The sequence below is a fragment of the Bos indicus genome, chromosome 18 (genome assembly GCF_029378745.1).
Source record: "Bos indicus isolate NIAB-ARS_2022 breed Sahiwal x Tharparkar chromosome 18, NIAB-ARS_B.indTharparkar_mat_pri_1.0, whole genome shotgun sequence".
NCBI classification, from domain to species: Eukaryota; Metazoa; Chordata; class Mammalia; order Artiodactyla; family Bovidae; genus Bos; species Bos indicus.
The window spans coordinates 62333649-62353979 of NC_091777.1; the positions used below are offsets into that span (position 1 = coordinate 62333649).

The window sequence follows — 20331 nt, forward strand, 5'->3', positions numbered from 1 at the left end:
AGTTGGGGGCTGCTGGAGAGCCATGAACGGGATTCTCTTGAGCAGAAGAGATGTTGGGAGCCAGAGTGAGTGGAGCAGGATGGCAGGAGTTTATGGCATTGATTCTTCATGATGTGAAAGTCAGGGTAGAGGTGAGGGGAGGAGGTTCTTGTAAGTTCAAGAGAGAGTGAGAGGTCAAAGTGAGCTGGGGAGGTCTGGAGTTGATGGGGCTTATCCTCATGCATGACAGACAGGGCTCAGACTTACTGGCGAGCTGGTGGGGGGGCAGGGTAATAGAGTGGGGGGATGCTCGGCAGGGGCTGGGGGATTTCCTTCTACCGCTGAGAGTTCACAGGTCCAAGCTTGGCAGATTTCTGAATGGAGAGGAGTTTGGGGTCTGGAGAAAGGGATTCCTGTGAGTAGAAAATGCCATGCAACTCACGGAGGAAATTTTTCTTAATGGAGGAGAAAGCGATGGCTATGATGAGTTTGTCTAAGTTAATCCGTTTCGGAAGACTCCCACAAGGAAACGAGAGAATGGGGGGTTTTCCTTGAGTCCAAGACGTGGTCGGGGATGGGAGGATGGTCCAAGGGAGTCAGGTGGGGGCAGTTAGGGGGGATGTCATGGAGATGGGGGTCATTCTTCTAAACCAGAGAGTCCAACACTGTTGGATTGTTTAAAAGAATCCCCTGGGGAGCTTCTAAAAACCTAGATGCTTGGGGCTACATACACCCCAGACCGGTGAAATCGGAGTTTCTCAAGCATCAGTGTCTTTCAAGGTCCTCTGGTGGTTTCAAGGTGCCATCAAGGTTGAGAACCCTGGTCCAGAGACTGAGTCCTGGGGTTGGGAGTGGGGTGGAGGTAGGGGGATTCCCACACAGAGGAGACTGTGGAGGTGAAGTGATGATAGCTGTGTTTTTCTGAGTTGTGCTAACAGTGAGGATCAGTTGGGAAGATTTAGGTTCTGTTGTGTTGTTGGCTTTTTTTTTTTTTTCCCCCTCCAGCTAAGGAGATTGGGAGATTTCTTTTTCCTCAGTAGAGGCCATGGTAGGTGAAGAGGTGGGCCTTGCAGGGGAAGATAGGGAAGGGGGAGAACTTTATGAGAACATTTTGTAAGAAATGAAGAGCAGGACAGGGGTTCCTTGGGAGGAGGAGGCTCTGGGGGCTGGGAGGAGGAGGCTCTGGGGGCTGGGAGTGAGGGATGGTTTCACTGTGTGTGTGTTGGGGTTGGGGGACAATGAGACCAGGGGGCGGAGTCAGGGGGGCCTGGAAGAGTGTCCTACCCACTGGCAGGGACGCAAGGATGGGGGGTGGCTTTTTCTCAGAAGGAGGTTAGTGGGAAGACTTTATTTGACACAGGGAAATGTTTTTCAGGGCGAGGGAGGCAGAGGTAAGCATCTTGGAAGGCGTTTCTTCAACCTAGGAAACAGTAGGGATTTTTTTTTAGCGTGGGGAGGGGTGCAGGTGCGGCGGTATCCAGGCGAGCCGCTGTCTAATCCTCCTCTCGCCTTACCCCTGCCCTCCACTCGCAGGCGACCATGGCGGCCCTCTGACCCCGTCCCCGGCCTGCAGCCTCCTCCTCGCCGGCCCCCTCCCCAGCCACCACCCCCTCTCCCCGGCCCTCCGCCTCGGGGGGGCCCCCCACTTCTGCCTGCGCTGTGCCCCCCACCAGCCGCCGGCACGGCCCCGCCCCCGCTGCCCCGGTGGTGGCCCGCGGCCCCCCGGCTGCCCGTGGTCAAGCTGGAGTCGCTGAAGCGCTGGAACGAGGAGCGGGGCCTCTGGTGCGAGAAGGGGGTGCAGGTGCTGCTGACGACGGTGGGCGCCTTCGCGGCCTTCGGCCTCATGACCATCGCCATTAGCACCGACTACTGGCTCTACACGCGCGCCTTCATCTGCAACACCACCAACCTCACGGCGGGCGCCGGCGGCGACGACGGGCCCCCCCAGCGCGGAGGGGGCGGCGGCGCCGCGGAGAAGAAGGACCCCGGCGGCCTCACGCACTCGGGCCTCTGGAGGATCTGCTGCCTGGAAGGTAGGGCCCCGCGCCCCCGCCCCCCGAGTCTCCCGCGGCCTCCACCCTGGGTGGCTCTTCGCCCCCCGCTGCTCCTGCCTGGCCGCCGCCCCGCCACCCCTCACCCTTGGCTTCCCACCCTTCTCTGGGTCTTGACCCTCGCCTGAACCTGCCCCCGCCCCCCTCCCGCTCGCCTCTCCATCACTCAGCAGGGCCCCTTGAGCCTTTTCCTCTTCCCTCCCTTCGCGGGGAAAGCACCCCCTCCTCTCTCCCTCCCACCCCTCCGGGGGTCCGGCCTCCCTCTACTAGGGGACCACCTCAGCCTGGACCCCAACGCTGGCACCCTCTATTTTCCCGCCCTCCTGCCCTCTCACCCCTGATCCTCCTTGCCGGTGGCATCGTCGCTCCCTGCGTCCTGGCTCTGAGCGCCCTGACCTCGGATGACCCCGTTTCCAGCGCCTTCCTCATCCCCTTTGACCCTCTGGCCCCACGTGGGCTGTTTGTCCCCTCAAACATCACACCCCGTAGGAACGGAACTCGTGGTCCCCTCCTCTTTGCTTCTGGGGGCTTGTCTTCCGGGAGTCTTGTCCTGGCTTCCTCTCCCCGCCTCCGCCCCTGGTCCTTGTCTTCCCTGGCCCTTTCCGGGGCTCTGCTTCCCCTTAGGCCCACTCAGCCTCCCTTTGGCCTCTTCCTCTCGCAGCGGAGGCAGTGCCTCTTCCAGTTTCCATCTCTGCTTTCTCTGGTCCCGCTCTTTCCCTCTTGCAGCCTCCCTCCCAGCCGGTTCCCCCTGCCTCCCATCTACCCCGACTTTCCCCCTGGGCCAGCCCTCTCCCACTTAGCAACCCCTGCGTCCCATTCTCAGCTTTGCCATTTCTTTCCATATGGCATGGAGGTGCTGGGCTGGGACGCAGGACACCTTAGTCCCAGTCCTCTTGTGTGTCGGTGCCCCTTCCCCGGTATGGCGACTACCTGCTCACCTCCCCAGCCTCACCAGCCCTGGTCTGCAACTCGAAGAAGGAACCAGCCAATCCCCAATTTCCCCGTACAGGGCCCAAAAGATCACAATCCGTCACTTCTCTTCTTTTAATCCTTCTCTTTTCCCCATCGTTTCCTCCTCTGTTTTGCTGGGCGCTCTCAATAGGCCAGAAATGTTATTTTCTTATTTAATCCCCTGGCAGGGGCGGGATGCTATCCTCTGGTTGGGGATGAGGAAACCGAGGCTCAGAGAAGTTAAGCCACTCACTGAAGGTCACCCAGCTGTGGCTGGGGGCAGAGCCAAGAGAACTCGGGTCTGAAGGATGGGATTTACAGATATGCTTTGTCTGGCGTGCAGAGCGTTTAAAACCCAAACCACAATCAGCATCGGTTGCCAACATTTAAAAATAGGGAGACTGCATGTTGAGAATCCAATTTCCAGCTTCTTTTAAACTAGTGGAAGATCTGATAACACGGGGCTGGCGTTGTCCAGCAGTCCTGGTCGGCCAGATCCGAGTAGCAGCTGCTTCTTCAGATCATGCATGTGGGTCTCCTTTTCCCCAGTCACCTCTGCTCCCTATTGCCTCACACCTGTCCAATTTCCCCATGATGTTAGTTCTCTTCCTCGTGTGGGCATCTGACTTCATCTTCATTCCCTGGTCTGACCAAGCATCAGGCACAGAGCCGTGTGTGGGGACTTGCCTCTTGGAACCCCCAGGACAATGTACTGTGAATCATATTTCCATGTATTCATCCCTTCCTTCAAAAACCACTGTTTATTGAGTTTCTACTATGTGCCAGGCACCAGTCTTGATATTGGAGCTACAGCTGCAGTGCAAGGAAAAACAGCAACAACAAAGATCCCTGTTGTTATGTGTCTTACATTCTAGAAGGAGAGAGAGATGATAAGAAAGATGAGTAAATACAACATTTAGGCTGTTAGATGGAGCTGAGTGCTAAGGAGGAAAAAGAGCAAAGGAGGGGATGGGAAGTGTTAGGGGCAAGAGTGTGAAGCTGTAAAAACTGGAGATAAAGGAGACCTAGCGGGTGACATCCGAAGGGTGGGCTGAATGGACCCAAAGATGGAGCCATGTGGCTTCTGGAGGGGAATGCTTTAGGCTGTAGAACCCAGCTCCTCAATGGGAATGTGCCCCGTGCCAGGGGAGGCCCACCACCTGGCCAGGGCAGAGCCGGTGTGGGAGGAACGCAGTAGGAGGTGCCAGCAAGGTGCACGAACTTTCTGGTCCTGGGATGTGATCTGCTTTTCCCATCGCAGCCTCCTGGGCAGAGGAATGACAGGAGTTGGCTGAAAGGTTAAGGGGATCGCTGTGCTATGTCTCTGAGAGGGAAGCGGGAGGGAAAAGGGAAAACAGGAGCTGGCTTATCTGGGGTGGGAGACATAGAATTGGGATTTGAATTGAGAACACCTTCTGCAGCTACAGCGGGCAGGCAGGAACTGCTGCTGGGGGCAGTGGCAGGATGTGAGAGAAAGGAGTTGGATGTCTTGAAAGCAGGGTTTTCCAACCTCAGCCTTGTTGACCTTTTGGGGGATGGATAATTCCGCATTGCAGTGGCCGGTGGGGGTGGTGGTGGGTGGCGGGTGGAAGGAAGGTCCTCTGTGTTGTAGGAGGTTTAGCAATATTCCCGGGCTCTGCCTCCAAAGACCAGCAGCATCCATCAGCATGGCCACCAAAATCACTGTCTCTGGACTAGGATTAAACAGCCCCTAGTGAGAGTCACTGCTTGAAGTCTGTGGCCTGAGCCCTGGACAATGTGGTAGGGGTGGAGGCGGGGGGTATTTATCCGTTGAAACAGTTGGTATTTTATGTATTTGTCTTACTTTCTCTCAGTTGTTCAGTCGCTCAGTCATGCCCGACTCTTTGTAACCGCATGGTCTGTAGCCCACCAGGCTCCTCTGTCCATGGGATTCTCCAGGCAAGAATACTGGAGTGGGTAGTCATTCCCTTCTTTCTCCAGGGGATCTTCAGGACCCAGGGATCGAACCCGTGTCTCCCGCATCGGTAGGCAGATTCTTGACTGTCTGAGCCGCCAGGGAAGCCCTAATTTATCGTAAGGAGGGCTATCATGAGCTCAGGTTTGGAAATGTTAAATTGGGGGTGCCTGCTGGTGATAATGTCTAAGACAGGAGTCCGCATAGGAGAGGACCCACAAAGCGCCGCACAGTCAATTTTTTAAGCTTTGTGGGGCGTGTGATCTCTGTCACCACTACTAAAAACAACCAGAGACAATGCGTGAGTGGATGAGTGTGGCTGGGTTCCAATTAAACTTCCTTTACGGGCACTGACATTTGAATTCCATATCATTTTCTCATACCACGAGAGTCTTCCTTGACAGTTTTTCAATCTTTTTTTTTTTTTTTTTTTTAATAAGTAAAACCTACTCTTCACTGGGTTTGGCCTTTGGGCCGTAGTTTGCTAACCCCCCAATCTAAGACATTAGTGTTAAGATGTATGAGGCCAGGGTTCAGGGGGATGTCTGGGCTGGGGGAGCGGTGGGTCATGGCATGTGGATGGATGAGCAGAGACAGAAACATGCACAAAGGTTAGTTGAAGGGCCAACGACTGAGCTAGTCCAGTATTCAAAGACAATCAGACAGATGAGAAGAGCCAGCAAAGGGAGCTGAGAAAGGAAAGACCACAGAGGTTAGGGGGAAATAACGGGCTAAGTGGGGTCCCCGGAGACAAAGGAAATGACTTAAGGACGGGTTAAAGGCAGGTCGGCTTTATTGTTACTTAGTCATCATTCGTGTGCCACTGGATTCTCACAGTAACCCTGCGCACTGTTTACGACCGTTACCCCCATCTCCGAAAACGAAAGCTTAGGGCTCAGAGAAGGGAAGCAACTTTCCCAAGGTCACACAGCTAACAGGCCATCGAGTCAGCACTGGAGTCCGTGTCTGTTTTGTTTCCTAAGTCAGCACATCCACCAGCCTCCATCCTATTCAAGGATCCAGGAGTGTAGAAAGTGTTCCCCTGGGGCTGCAGTCCTCAGAAGGTGCTGTCCCCCAGGGAATCCTTGGGTCTCATCCTGTCTCCTTCCAAGTGTCTCTGAGAAACGCAGTAGGAAGTGGTGATGGAGTCTCAGACTCTGGAACAGAACTCATTGGGTTACCTCCTGCCTGCCAGGCACGGAAACGTGATCTTGAGCCATATGTTCAACGTCTCTGCTTCTTTTCCCCGTCAGTGAGATGGGCGTTATAATAACCCCTAACCTACAGGGCTACGGAGGGAGCCCAGTGAGTTATTACATTCAGAAGGCCAGTAGACACAGTGTAAAGGCTAGACTGTGTAGCTTCTACTCTGTTCTTATTATTAGGAATTTGGGTGACCCATCCCTGGATCTCCCCTCCTCGATAACCCGGAAGTCCCATCCCTCCAGCCAGCACTGCCCAACAGAAACATCACACAAGCTGCCTCTATAACTTAAATGTTTCTGTGCTGTGTGCTTTGCTGACTCGCTCAGTCCTCTTGGACTCTGCCACCCCATGGACTGTAGCTTTCTACTAGTGACATTAAAGGGCTTCCCTAGTGGTTCAGTGGTAAAGAATCTGCCTGCCAATGTAGGAGATGTGGGTTCATCCCTGGGTTGGGAAAACCCTCTAGAGAAGGAAATGGTAACACACTCTAGTATTCTTGACTGGAGAAGCCCACAGACAGAGGATCCTGGCGGTCTACAGTCCACGGGGTCACAAAGAGTTGGACACGACTGAGTGATTAAACAACAACACTAAGTGACATTAAAACAAGTACAAAGGGAAGGTTCAACGAGTCGAATTTAATAAATGCAATTATACAATATATTAATATAAAGGTTAGTAATCGATTTTATTTAACCAAGCATAGCCAAAATATTATTTTATATGTGAGCAATATAACAAATATTAATGAAATATGATGCTTTTTTCTTCATATGAATCTGAAATCCGATGCATATTTTAGGCTCACGCTTCATCTCAACTGCCTCCTTTCAGAACCAACCTCCTGGGGCTGGGGGCATCCGGATGGGTCTAACCCCCTTCTCAGGAATCTCAGTGCCCAGGATTTGGACCTACAGCCCAATTTACTCTAGCAGCCTATTGAAGGCCCCTGTGCTCAGCACTTTGCAGGCCTTATTATCTCATTGAATCCTCCCAATTGCTCCAGGAGGGAAGGTATTATTTTCATGAGAGTTTGTCAGAGCAGGAAGCTGATGGCCAGAAAGGGGAAGTGAGTCAGCTACACGGCCACCCAACATGCGGGGGTCAGTGCATGTGTCTGCAGGGGTCCTCGCCGCAGTGCGCAGGGCTTCACTCCCAGGCCCGCCCGGGTCTGTGCTCTGCGGGCCCTCGGGGACGTGCTGGTTTGCATTACCACCATTCCTACACACACAGAGCTCCCGGACCAGGCGGTTGGATAATATGCTGAGGCAAGCCACATAACCCCCAGATTCTCTGCTCTTTAACTCCTGTGTTTCACGGCGTGTGCGTGCTAAGTCGCTTCAGTGTGTCCAACTCTTTGCGACCCGGTCAACTGTAGCCCGCCAGGCTCCTCTTTTCCTGGGATTCTCCAGCCCAGGATACTGCAGTGAGTTGCCTTGCCCACCTCCAGGGGATCTTTCCGACTCAAGGATGGAACCTGCATCTCTTATGTCTCCTGCATTGGCAGGCGGTTCTTTAACCATGGCGCCAGGTGGGAAGCCCCACACATACGCGGAGTGAGCACTTATCAAACCTTATCTGGTCATATCACCATCCTCATTTTCCAAGCCAGGAAGCTGAAGCTCAGAGGTATTCAAAACCCCAAAGCCACACAACTGGGAAGTGACTGTCCTGGTATGCGGAGCCAGAGAATACACTTTCAAAGCCTGAGCTTGTGGCTACCATAACCACTGTGCTCTGCTTCCCTAAAGATGCTGGCTTCTGGGAATTCCCTGGCAGTGCAGTGGTTAGGACTCCCTGCTTCCACTGCAGGGGACATGGGTTCGATCCCCGGTCGGGGACCTAAGATCCCACAAGCTGCACAGTGTAGCCCAAACAAACGAACAAGCAGACAGCTCACCTCTGAGGTCCAAACTCTCCTCATCATGATTTAACTTCCACATGGGATTGAGCAACTTACGCCTCAGTTTCCTCACCTATAATGCAGTGAAGTGAAGTCGCTCAGTCGTGTCCATCTCTTTGCGACCCCATGAACTGTAGCCTACCATGCTCCTCCGTCCGTGGGATTCTTCAGGCAAGAATACTGGAGTGGGTTGCCATTCCCTTCTCCAGGAGATCTTCCTGACCCAGGGATCGAACCCGGGTCTCCTGCATTGTAGGCAGACACTTTACCGTCTGAGCTACCAGGGAAATTTGCAGGGGTGCTATTATTTCCTGATATCCTTAGGGTTGGTCATCCATGATGAGGGTATTGTTCAGTCACCAAGTTGTGTACGACCCTTTGTGACCCCATGGACTGCAGCACGCCAGGCCTCCCCGTCCCTCACCATCTCACAGAGTTTGCCCAAGTTCAAGTTCATTGAATCAGTGATGCCATCCAGTCCTCTTCTGAGAGTGTTAACAGCTGTCAAATGCTTGGAGTGGTGTCTGGCGTGTGGTTAGCCCTCAGTAAGTTTTATACTAGTTAAGTGGACCTCCCAGGTGATTCAGTGGTTAAGAATCTACCTGCAATGCAGGAGACACGGGTTCCATTCCTGGGTCAGGAAGATCCCCTGGAGAAGGGAATGGCAACCCTCTCCAGTATTCTTGCCTGGGAAATCCCTTGGACAGAGGAGCCTGGTGGGTACAGTCCATGGGATCGCAAGGAGTCAGCCACGACTTAGTGATTAAATAAAAACAACAAAGTACTAGTTATTATTACTTACAGCATAACTAGTCTGTGGAGAGAGTCTGCATGCTGTCTACTTTCCATGCTCAATCTCACTGAATTATCATTCATGTTTTGAGAAAAGCACTATGATCCCATTCAAGAAAGAGAGAACTTGAACCCACCTACCAGACCATAGTGGATGTGCTGTTGGGTAAGCATTTGCTCCCACAAGATATATCTTCATTCACTCATTCAATTGCTTTTTTTTTTAAGTGTAGTAAAATGCACATAACGTAAAATATATCATCTTAACCCATTTTAAAAGCACAGTTCAGCAGTGTTAAGTATATTTACATTGTGTACCAAGCTCCAAAATACTTTTCATTGTGCAGAATTGAAACTCTACCCATTCTTCCCCACTCCCAGCCCCTGGCAACCATCATTCTTTCTGTCTCTGAATTTGACTGCTTTAGACACCTCATATGAGTAGAATCATATAGTGTTTGTATTTGTGTGACTGACTTATTACACTTTGCATGTCTTCAAGGTTCATCCAGGTTGTGGCATGTGTCAGAATTCCGTTGTTTTTAAAAGGCTGGACAATATTCCATTCTATCCATATGCCACACTTTGTTTATCGGTTCATGCGTTGATGAACACTTAGGTTGCTTTTGGCTGTTGTGAATAATGCTGCTACAAAAATGGATATATTTGTATATTTCTTAGAGACCTTGCTCTCAATTCTTTTTCGTATATACCCAGAGGTGGAGTTGCAGCTAAGATCCCATATGCCTCCTGGCCAAATAAACCAAAACCTAAAACAGAAGAATTATGGGATTCCCTGGTGGCTCAGAGGGTAAAGAGTCTGCCTGCAATGTGGGAGACCTGAGTTCAATCCATGGGTCGGGCAGATACCCTCGAGAAGAAAATGGCAACCCACTCCAGTATTCTTGCTTGGAAAACCCCATGGATGGAGGGGCCTGGAGGGCTACAGTCCATGGGGTCGCAAAGACCGAGCGCCTTCACTTTCATAGTAATTTTGTTTTTAATTTTTTGAGGACCCTCCATCCTATTGTCCATAGAGACCGAACCAGTTTACTTTCCCACCAGCAGTGCAGACAAGTTCCAATTTCTCCACATCCTCACTAACACTGGTTATTTTCTGTTTTGTTTTGTTTGTTTACAGTAGCCGTCTGAATGGGATAGTATCTCATATCTATGAGATAGTATTTCATTGTTGTTTTCACTTGCATTTCCCTAATGATTCATTTATATGGACCATCTTTTCATGCACTTCTTGCCCATTCAACCATTCTTACATGCAAATATCAAGCATTGCTGATGCTCTAGGCATTCTTCTAGATGTTGGGACACCTACAGGCTTAGATTCCAGTGGGAGCAAACTGATGTGTGTTTGAATTCTGCTTCCACCACCCATCAGCTATGAATCAAAGAACCCTTTCTATGCCTCTGTTTCCTCATCTGGACAATGGGTGTATGACGTGGTATCAACGGAACACTCAATTGTGTTCCCAGCAAAGTGCTAAATCTCTGTACCTGGATTCAACCCTCGTAACAACTGGGGAGGTGCATCCTAGTACGCCCCATGTTATAGGAAAAGGGACGGAAGCAAACTAGTCCAAATAAGGCCAACAAGGATGTGGTGTAAGGACATGATGGATTCAGGCTTCATTATCAAACAGCGCGACTCCAGTTCTTAACGTTCGGCCACTGCACGACACCAATACCATTATCTATTTCATGGGTCTCCTGGGAGCTCTGGATGAGTTAATCTACCTCAGAAGCGCTTAACAAATGTTAGCGCTTAGTGGAATTATTCACTGCCTTATAGTCCTTCTTTCCAATCCTTTCCTTTACCTGTATTTCTTTCCCTGTCATCTTCTGCCTCAAACCTCCCCTTCTGCTATCCTTATGGTTCATAATCTAATTCTTTCAACACTTATTTCTCGACACCTCCTTTGGTGCCAGGCAATGCTAGAGACACACGAAGGAATCAGACCCCATCCCCGCTCCCCACCTCCATTCAGGAACTCCCAGCGTGCTGAAGAAGAAGATCATAAAGCAACCCAATGCGTGCTTAAAAAAAAAAAAAAAGCGGCTACCCCTCCCAGAATGGGTGGGAGGGGTCTTTGTGAAGGAAATCTTCCTCAAGCAGGTGCCCGGGCGCTGCTCTCTTGCAAGGGTTAAATTCTTCTCCAGGAAGAATGTGAGCAGTGTTCCAAAGCACTGGGCAGAGGCCTGGAGATGGGAAGGTGCCTGGAGAATTGAGGAAACAAAGTGTCTTTATACTGATTTATATACCAGTCTCCAGCTATGTAAGGATGCGTGTTCTGGGAGGAAGGAGGGGGCTCTGACTGCAGGACCCCTGGAGGCATACCTCACCCCTAGCTTGCCTTGGCTTGTTCCAACCGCTTCATTGCCTCCCTGAGGACTTCAGGTGCTGGGCGCCGAAAGAGGGGGAACCCTACTCCCCAAACAGAGGATTGAAGAGATGACCACCCCACTGATCCACTGGGGCTGCTCTCTCCTCCATGGGGACTCAAGGCTTCATAGGGCCTCATGGGCGGCTCAGACGGTGGTAAAGCGTCTTGCCTGCAATGCGGGAAATCTGGGTTCGATCCCTGGGTTGGGAAGATCCCCTGGAGAAGGAAATGGCAACCCACTCCAGTATTCTTGCCTGGAGAATCCCAAGGACCAAGGAGCCTGGTAGATTATAGTCCATGGGGTCACAAAGAGTCGGACACAACTAAGTGACTAACACACACACACACACACACACACACACACACACACACACACACACGGGAAATGGAGTCCTTTTCGTCCTCTGTCGCCTCTCCGTTTTCCCACGTATTTTCAACGGGTTTCGAGTTGAAGGGTCCTTGACATCACTGAAACCAACACCTTTCTTACAGAGGGGGAAACAGAGGCCGGAGAGACTGTCCCCGTCCAGGTTACAGGGCAAAGGTCCCTGTGGCCTTTTAGTGAGTGTTGGATGTTTTCCTTTGTCCTTGTTTTAAAACCTGGTTGGGAAACTGAGGCCAGGGAGTTTGAAAGTTTGTCCCAGGTGCGCAGCCACGTTCAGGAGCCAGTATTTCCTGTCTCCCAATCAGCCCAGAAAGAGAAGGGGTTTGAGGAAAGGGGGGGTTGTCTTTTCTCACCCAGAGTTCCCCAACTGTTAAGTGCCCACCACCATCACCCCCCGCCCCCCATTCCCCTCCAGGGTTGAAAAGAGGCGTCTGCGTGAAGATCAACCATTTCCCGGAGGACACGGACTACGACCATGACAGCGCGGAGTATCTGCTCCGTACGTGGGGGTCTGGGGCGGAGTTGTGTGGGGGGGTGCTGCTGGGCTCGGGCACGTGGGAGGGGAGAGAGGGCTGTGCTCCCACGCTTAGATCGACGCGCCGAGATGAGCTTGTCAGCCAAGCCAAGCCAAGATACCGAGATCCTCTGGCCTCCGATTGGCTCAGTGGGCCCTCTCCCGCCCCCTCCTCTCACCTCGGGGCGGGCAGACGGGGGATCCCCGGAGCTGATTGGCTGCCGTGCCGGCCTGGGTACTCCGGGCCGTGACTGGTTGTCCCTCTCCGGGCCCGGATTGGCCAACCGCACTCTGGGCCCGAGAGGCAATCTGCGGCGCGGCCTGGCCACTCCCGGGAGTTGGCTGGGGAAGCCCGCGGTGCGATTGGTAGCTACCCCGAGAACGCGGCAAACCCTGAGTTGGGATTGGCTGCGGCCTCAGCCGGACTCAGAAATCGCAGGATCTGGTTGCCTGGGGTTTGGGGGAGAGTGGAAAGGACTGCAGAGAGAGAGAGAGAGAGAGAGAGAGGGAGGAGAAAGGGGGGAAGAGAAGGGAAACCCAGAGCTACGGATGAAGCAAGGCAGAAAAGGGAGGAGAGAAGAGACAGGAGAAAAAGAAGAGAACGGGAGAGGGAGCGATGGAGGGGGCAGGGGAAGAGAGAAGAGAGACCCGGAGAGACAGGTGAAGCCAGGCGGACGAGGGGTGGGAGGGAGAGCGGGATTTAGAGATGTGATGGAAAGAAGGATCTGGAGAAAGGGGAAAGGCGCAGAAGAGAGGAAGGGAACGCGCTTGCGAGAAGGAAAAAGAGAGGGAGATGGTCCACAAGGGAAATAGAGGCGTTCAGAGGCGGGGTGGGTGGGGTGGAAAAGAGGGAGAGTGGTTAGAAAAATTAAAGGGCAGAAAAAATATGCCAGGAGAAACACAGAGGAAGAAAGAAAAGGACGAAGAAAAAGAGAGAGGGGGGCCATCAGATCTCTAAAGAGAGAAATTTTAAAGACGAGACAAAGTGAGACAGAAAAGAACCAGAACACGGGCAGAGGGGAGGAATGGGAGAACCAGTGAGAGAGAAGGGGGACAAGGCACACAGGAGGCGCGGGGCCCCAGGGGCGCAGGCGGCCGTGACTGACGCCCTGGTTCCCTCCCCACCCCCCGCCCCTCTCCTGTCTCTCTCCAGGGGTCGTGCGGGCCTCCAGCATCTTCCCCATCCTCAGCGCCATCCTGCTGCTGCTCGGGGGCGTGTGCGTGGCGGCCTCCCGAGTCTACAAGTCCAAGAGGAACATCATCCTGGGAGCAGGGATCCTGTTCGTGGCAGCAGGTGCGAGGCAGAGGGAGGGGGCGGCCCACCTGCGCGCGCGCACGTGTGTCTGTGTGTGTGCGCGCGGGCGCGCCTGCAAAGCCACCTTGCCGGGGCGCTCCCTGGGGCCCAGAGCCTTCCTAGGCTCTATCCCAAGCTCCATCGCCACCCGCTGGGCGAGGAAGGTGTAGCCTTCCCGCCGTATTCTCGGGGAATGAACCCAGCTCAGACAGGTGTCTACCGCGTAACCCGGGATTCCAGGAGTTCAGATTCCAAAGCCGGCGGTCCAGGAGATGGAAGGGAAGGAACCTGGGAGAGGGGGGCTTGAGGCTGAACTGAGGTCTTGAGGATCGGGAGGACCTGGGGGAAGAGGGAGAGAAAGTGATTTGAACACAGGTGGGGAGGAGCCTGCTCTGGGGGGCCGGACCTTGTGGGCTCCGGTGTATCTAAGAAGGGGCGGGTCCTGAGAAAGTTTCCAGGCCAACTAGGTAGTGAGGCACGGCTTTTTAAAGGGGCAAGACCCCCCTCCTACTCGACGTGAGTAGTACTGGGCCATTCCGGAACATACAGTCTTCTCAAAGCGGTGGAATCCTGAAGAGGAGGAGGGTTCAGCATAAATAGCAGGGGATGTTTTCAGAGAAGGATGTGACCTGCAGGGGTGGGGCTTGGAGGGTTTGAAAGGCGGGGCTAACTACAAACTGGGCCTAGGGAAGTCTGGCCTCGATCCTCAGGGGGCGGAGCTTAGCAAGCTGGAGGTGGGGCTTAGACTAGATTGTCTAGTTTCTAAGTTGTGTCCCCCTCTTTCCTGCTCTAGTAAGGCTACCAAGAGGAAGGCCTAGAATAGATGATAATCATGAGAGAGTTCAGATCAACCAGAGTGGGGGTCTAGAGAGTCAACGGGATTACCTTATTAACAGACTTAAAACGAGTCGAGGGTGAGGCCAACATTTATAAAGTTAGGGGGGAGTTAGACCAATCAGTATAGGGCCCGGGTCATCTTATCAAGGGCAGAGTTTAGGCCAGCCAGGGAAGGGCCTGGACCATCTGGGCAGGAGTTAAGACTGTCTAGGGCAGGGCTTGGGTCTTCCCGGAGGGATCTGGACCACTAAGGGTAAGCCTGAACCATCTAGGGTGGGCCCTGGACCAACTAGGGCAGCGTTTAGATCAGCTAGAGTGAGCTTTAGAACAACAGACTAGGACCTGAGTTAGCCAGGGATGGTGGACCATCCGAAGCAAGATTTGGGGCCGTGGGCTTCCCTGGTGGCTCAGAGGTTAAAGCCTCTGCCTGGAATTTAGGAGACCTGGGTTTGATCCCTGGGTCGGGAAGATCCCCTGGAGAAGGAAATGGCAACCCACTCCAGTACTCTTGCCTGGAGAATCCCATGGAGGGAGGAGCCTGGTAGGCTACAGTCCCTGGGGTCGCAAAGAGTCGGACACGACTGAGCGACTTCACTTTCACTTAAGGTGAGGCCTGAGCCAGCTGGGGAGGAATTTAGGCCATCTGGAAAGAGCTTGGACCATGTCAGGCCGAGCATAGATCAACACTGGTTGGGGCCTAAATGCTCAGTGTGGTATATGGACCATTTGGGGTGTGATCTAGATCATAGTGGGTGGAGCTTAGACCGGAATGGGGTGCGGACTAGACCCTCAGGCGTGGAGTTTAGGCCAGGGGGCGGGGCCTAGGCCACCGTGGGTGGAGCTTAGGCCAAAGCAGGGCGGGGCATAGACCATCAGGGGTGGAGCTTAGGCTGGGGCGGGGCCTAGGCCATTGTGGATGGAGCTTAGGCCAGAGTTGGGCGGGGCCTAGACCGGGGGCGGAGCCCAGGGTGGGGGCGGGGCCAGGGACTGCCTCGAGGCTCCCGTCTGACCGTCCCCGCCCAGGCCTGAGCAACATCATCGGGGTGATCGTGTACATCTCGGCCAACGCGGGCGAGCCGGGCCCGAAGCGGGACGAGGAGAAGAAGAACCACTACTCATACGGCTGGTCCTTCTACTTCGGCGGGCTGTCGTTCATCCTGGCCGAGGTGATCGGCGTGCTGGCCGTCAACATTTACATCGAGCGCAGCCGCGAGGCGCACTGCCAGTCTCGCTCGGACCTGCTCAAGGCCGGCGGGGGCGCGGGCGGCAGTGGCGGGAGCGGCCCCTCGGCCATCCTCCGTCTGCCCAGTTACCGCTTCCGCTACCGCCGCCGCTCCCGCTCTAGCTCCCGCTCCAGCGAGCCGTCGCCTTCGCGGGACGCGTCTCCCGGCGGCGCCGGGGGCCCGGGCTTCGCCTCCACGGACATCTCCATGTACACGCTCAGCCGCGACCCGTCCAAGGGCAGCGTGGCCGCGGGGCTGGCGAGCGCCGGTGCCGGCGGCGGGGCGTACGGCGGGGCGGCCGGGGGTGCGGGGGGGGCGGGAGGCGGCGGCGGCGGCGGCGGGGCGGGCGCGGAGCGGGACCGCGCGGGGGCGCCCGGCTTCCTCACGCTGCACAACGCCTTCCCCAAGGAGGCGGGCGGCGGCGTCACGGTCACGGTCACCGGGCCGCCAGCCGCGCCCGCGCCAGCCCCACCCGCCCCCGCCGCGCCCGCCCCCGGGACCCTAGCCAAGGAGGCCGGCGCCTCCAACACCAACACGCTCAACAGGAAAACCACGCCCGTGTAGGGGCGCGCCTTGGGGCGCGGAGGGGGGCGTGTCCGGGGCGCGTGCGCGGGCGCGCGTGCAACGAGGCTGCCGGGGGTCGGGGGCGCCCCCCTCCTTCCCCGTGAGCGCGCTGGAGACTGCTCGGCCTTCCCCCGCGCCCCCTCCCCGCCCTACCCCCGCCCACCCGGCTGTGGGGGAACATCCCCCCACCCTCTGAATCAGGGACCCTGAGGGAGGGGGAAGGGAAGGGAAGGGAGGGGGCCGTTGGGAGCGAGCGTTGTGTTTTATTTTTTTGTGGGGTTGGGGGGGAGGGGGGAGGGCTGTGGTGTTTTTTGCAGTTTTGAGATGTTTTCTTTTTAATGTTTTGCTGTGTGCATGTGGGGGCGGGGCTCAGGGAGGGACTCCCAGCCCAGCCCAACTCCTGGAGAGGGGCCCATAACACACGAATATAGAGTTATACCTACAAACTATATATATATATGCTCTATATAAAGAGACAGAAAGACCAAAGGGATGCAGAGAGGCACAATGAGGTGGGATGGGCGTGGGCGTTCATTCACTTCTTCGTTCATCATTCCACAAGGTTTTCAAAAGCACCTGCTATGTAACAGGATGGTGGCTGGGGAGGAAACATAAACAGGCCCAGAGACAGACTCCATCATTCATTACCAGCAATTTATTTGTGTACTTCAGTGCCAAACATTGTGCTGAATGCTGAGTCTACAGAAGGGAGGAAGTCAGACTTCCCCAACGTCTTCATAGCGTTTACATCTTGTGCATGAGACAGACACTAATCAAAGAATTGCATACACAATAATAAGTTACAGTGGGGACAAAAGAGAAACCCGAAGTGCTACAAAATCCTCCTGCAGGGAGGCTAACCCAGTTTAAAAGGAAAGGATAAACCAGGTAACACTGAAAGGATGATAAGAAGCCAGTCAGGTGAAGCTGGAGGGAAGTGTCCGAGCCAGAGAACAACATATGCAAAGGCCCTGGGGCAGGAAGAGCTTCCAGAAAGGGCTGACAGGTATGTACTGAGCCAGATGGAGGTGGAACAAGATGAGACTGGAAATGTAGACAGGGCCAGACGGCCCCGGGACTTTGTAGTTTAGGTCAAGAGTTTTTTTTTGTTTTTTTTTTTTAATATTTAAAAATGTATTTTAAAATATTTATGGAAAAGGAATCTTAGAAAGTGAATTTTTTCTCCTGTGGCCAAAGTGGCAAAGATTGGTGGTGGTTCAGTCACTAGGTCATGTCCAACTCTTGCGACCCCATGGACTGTACCCTACCAGGCCCCTCTATCCACGGGATTCTCCAGGCAAGAATACTTGAGTGGGTTGCCATTTTCTTCTCCAGGGAAGAGTTTAAATTTTAACCCGAGGGCAGCGGGGAACCACAGAGTGGCTTTAAACAGGATCATAACATGAACAATGGGAGGTGGGAACTCAGAGATGAGAGTGAGAGGCAGAGACGCGCCGAAATAAGGATTAAATACAGGCACTGACACTTCAAACTCACAGTGCTGGGAGGGAGCAGATAATTACACAAGACTGAAGCACAGGCCTGGTGTTTGGTGGGCAAGAAAAACACTAGGACTTAGAGATTCATGTTTCACTCATTCATTAATTCAGCCATTCATTCACTTCTTGACATTTCTGAACCAGGCAGTGTGCTAGAATCAGGATCCCCAGAGCTGCTCTCGAGGAGGAGTCAAAAGCCAGAGTCCAAGTAGGGTGATTTTCGGTGCAGTAACAGGGACCAGGATGGGCACCTTGACCAGAGAAGAGAGAGTGGCCAAGTGCCAGGAGTAGGCAGTCCTCAGGGAAACTTCCTGGAGAACCTCAGGCCCAGCCTGGGTTTCCAAAGGATGAGTAAGGAAAGCTTTCATGGCAGAAGAACGACTCAAGTGGGGTGGCGTGGGGCGGGGGATTGAAAGAGCATGATGTCCTGGGGTCAGGACTCCTCCTTTTAGGGTGCAAAAGGTCAGGGTAGGGGTGGGCGGTGAGACTAGAGAAGCAGCTAGAAGCCAGAGTCTAAATGCGCTAGGGTTCCGGGCTGTTGAGTTTGGACTTTATTCTGAGGGTAACGGGAAACACAGGAGGGTTTGGAGCAGGTGAAGAGCAGATTGAGACATGAGTGTCAGAAGGAACCACCTGGGACGTGGGAAAGGAGAGGATAGAATGTCGATGCTGTGAAATAGATAAGACAGGATGGCAGTTGAGCTGGGAAAGGGCTGGGGGTAGAGAAGGCGGAAGGATGGATTTGAAGGTCACTGAGGACACAGAAGGGAAAGCACTCACTGCATTTCCCTTCATTTGCTCAGCAAGTATTTCCCAAGACCCCCGCCCCTTGTGGCAGGTTCTGTGCTCAGCGATACTGGGGGGAGCAAGGAGGACTCAGAGCCTGCCCTGCCCTCCAGGGGCTCCCAGCCTGGTGGGAAGGCAGACCTGGACACAGACGAGGGGGAAGTGGTTGGCAATGTGCCAGGCTCCACCAGCTTCTCTCTTGATAACATGGAGCAGCAGAAAGCGGGTAGAACAGAGGAGGGACGGGACCACAACTGAGAGTTGGGAATTTCCCTCTGGGGTCCCTGTGGTGGACGAGAAAGACCGATGGGCAGGGGACCAGGGAGGAATTGGATGAGGGCCATGTTGGAAAGAGATTCAGGGAAACGTGGGGAAAGAAATACAACTCACAGGACAGAGGCGCACTTACTGTAGGGATGATAAACAGAGAGGACTGGAAGAGGTGGCATTAAAAGAGATTTGGTAGGAGAAGGGGAGCAGAGCTGGCTAGAGGGTATTGGATTCTAGTGTTCAAAAGCCAAACATAAAGCAAGACAGAGGTGGAGCATGGGCAGAAGGGAGAGAGATGGCGGGGGTGGGAGAGATCAGGGCAACAGAGGCCAAAACTGAGTGAGTTACAGGGACAGAGGAAACAAAGACAGTGATCCAGAAAGGAGAGGAAAAGGGGCCGGGGAGGGGCTGACACAACGATGTACAAGTCAGGACAGAGAAGTCTCAGAGAAGCAAATATATATACACACACACACACAGATGGAGGGAGAAAGATGCAAGGATGTGCCCAGAAAGAAAGGTGGGGATTCAGAAACATGCTTAGGGTGTAGGGACAATCCATTTCTTTGGTTTGTTTCAGTATTCAAGAAATAGTTATTGAGTGCCCACCTCTTCTAGGCCAGTCTAGGTGCAGGGGATGTGCAAGGGAACAGATGGCCAGGGCTTTTACTGTCCTGGAACTCACAGGAGAGACACACAAGAAACAATACGAAATTTCAGTTACGGAGAAGTGTTTCTAAAATGAAGCCGGAAAGAGAATTCCCTGGTGGTCCAGTGGTTAGGATTCCAGGCTTTCCACGCCATGGCCGGGGCTCAATCCCTGGTCAGAGAACTGAGATTCCCACAAGCCACAAGGTGTGTCTTAAAAAAAAGTGAAGCAGGACGTGGTGACTTCAGATGAGGAACCTCAGGAAGAACCCACTGCAAAGGCAGCAAGGGTTGTGAGAAGGAAAGGCACCGCCACACATTCCGGCCAAGCAGTGACTCAGAGTTCTGAGAAAGCGACCCATTTTCAAGGAGACCCCATGGAGGGCAGAGCCAGAAGGGTGAGCAAATTAGGCTGAGCTCGGAAGCGTGGGCTGGGGGCCGTTGTGTGGGGGCTCGTAGCTCTGGGAGGAAATCTGAATTTCACTCTAGATTCAGTGGGATGAGCATAAGAATGACAGCCCCTATTTTTATTTAAAAACGAAGTAACAGACCCACATTGCTTGCTGAGAAGAGATTTAGGAGTGAAGGTGGAAGAAAGGAGTTAAGAGGGTGTCATCCTTTTCCAGTTGAGGCTGATGGTGGCCTGGACCAATGCGGAGGAACAGGGCATGGGATTGTGGAGGCAGGGTCTATGGTGGTGGCTGTGAACTGGCTGTAACAGAAGAGGGAAAGAAAAACCAAAGAAAAAGAGAAAGAGGGGAACTCTTTTAACTGGATCTGTGAAGCCTGGGCGGTGCTGTTCTGTGCTGCCTGGAAGGGGGTCACTGGGGGAGAAGGGATTATGCAGGAGGAGCCAAGCAACCTCCCTGGGACAAGACAATCTGAGATGCCTATGAGACATCCAAGCCGAGGTATCAGGTAGCCAGTTGGATATTGGAGACTGAAGCTTGGGGGAGAAGTCGTGGTTGGAAATCTAAGTTTTGGAAATGTCAGCAGAGAGGAGACAGCATGTTTAAAGCCCCAGGACTGGATGAGGTGACCTAGGAGATGAGTGTGAAGGATACAGAAAGGACCCTGGCCAAGACCTTAGGGTG

General features: G+C 53.7%; 1 protein-coding gene across 1 annotated transcript; it reads left to right on the plus strand.

Annotated features, from left to right (window-relative positions):
* The first annotated feature begins 1516 nt into the window (after positions 1-1516).
* Positions 1517-16288, plus strand: CACNG8 (calcium voltage-gated channel auxiliary subunit gamma 8). Its single transcript, XM_019978359.2, has 4 exons — positions 1517-2012; positions 12018-12101; positions 13270-13410; positions 15271-16288. The coding sequence occupies exons 1-4, from the start codon at positions 1823-1825 to the stop codon at positions 16032-16034; spliced, it is 1179 nt and encodes a 392-aa protein (XP_019833918.2). The 5' UTR covers positions 1517-1822; the 3' UTR covers positions 16035-16288.
* The last annotated feature ends 4043 nt before the right edge of the window (positions 16289-20331 follow it).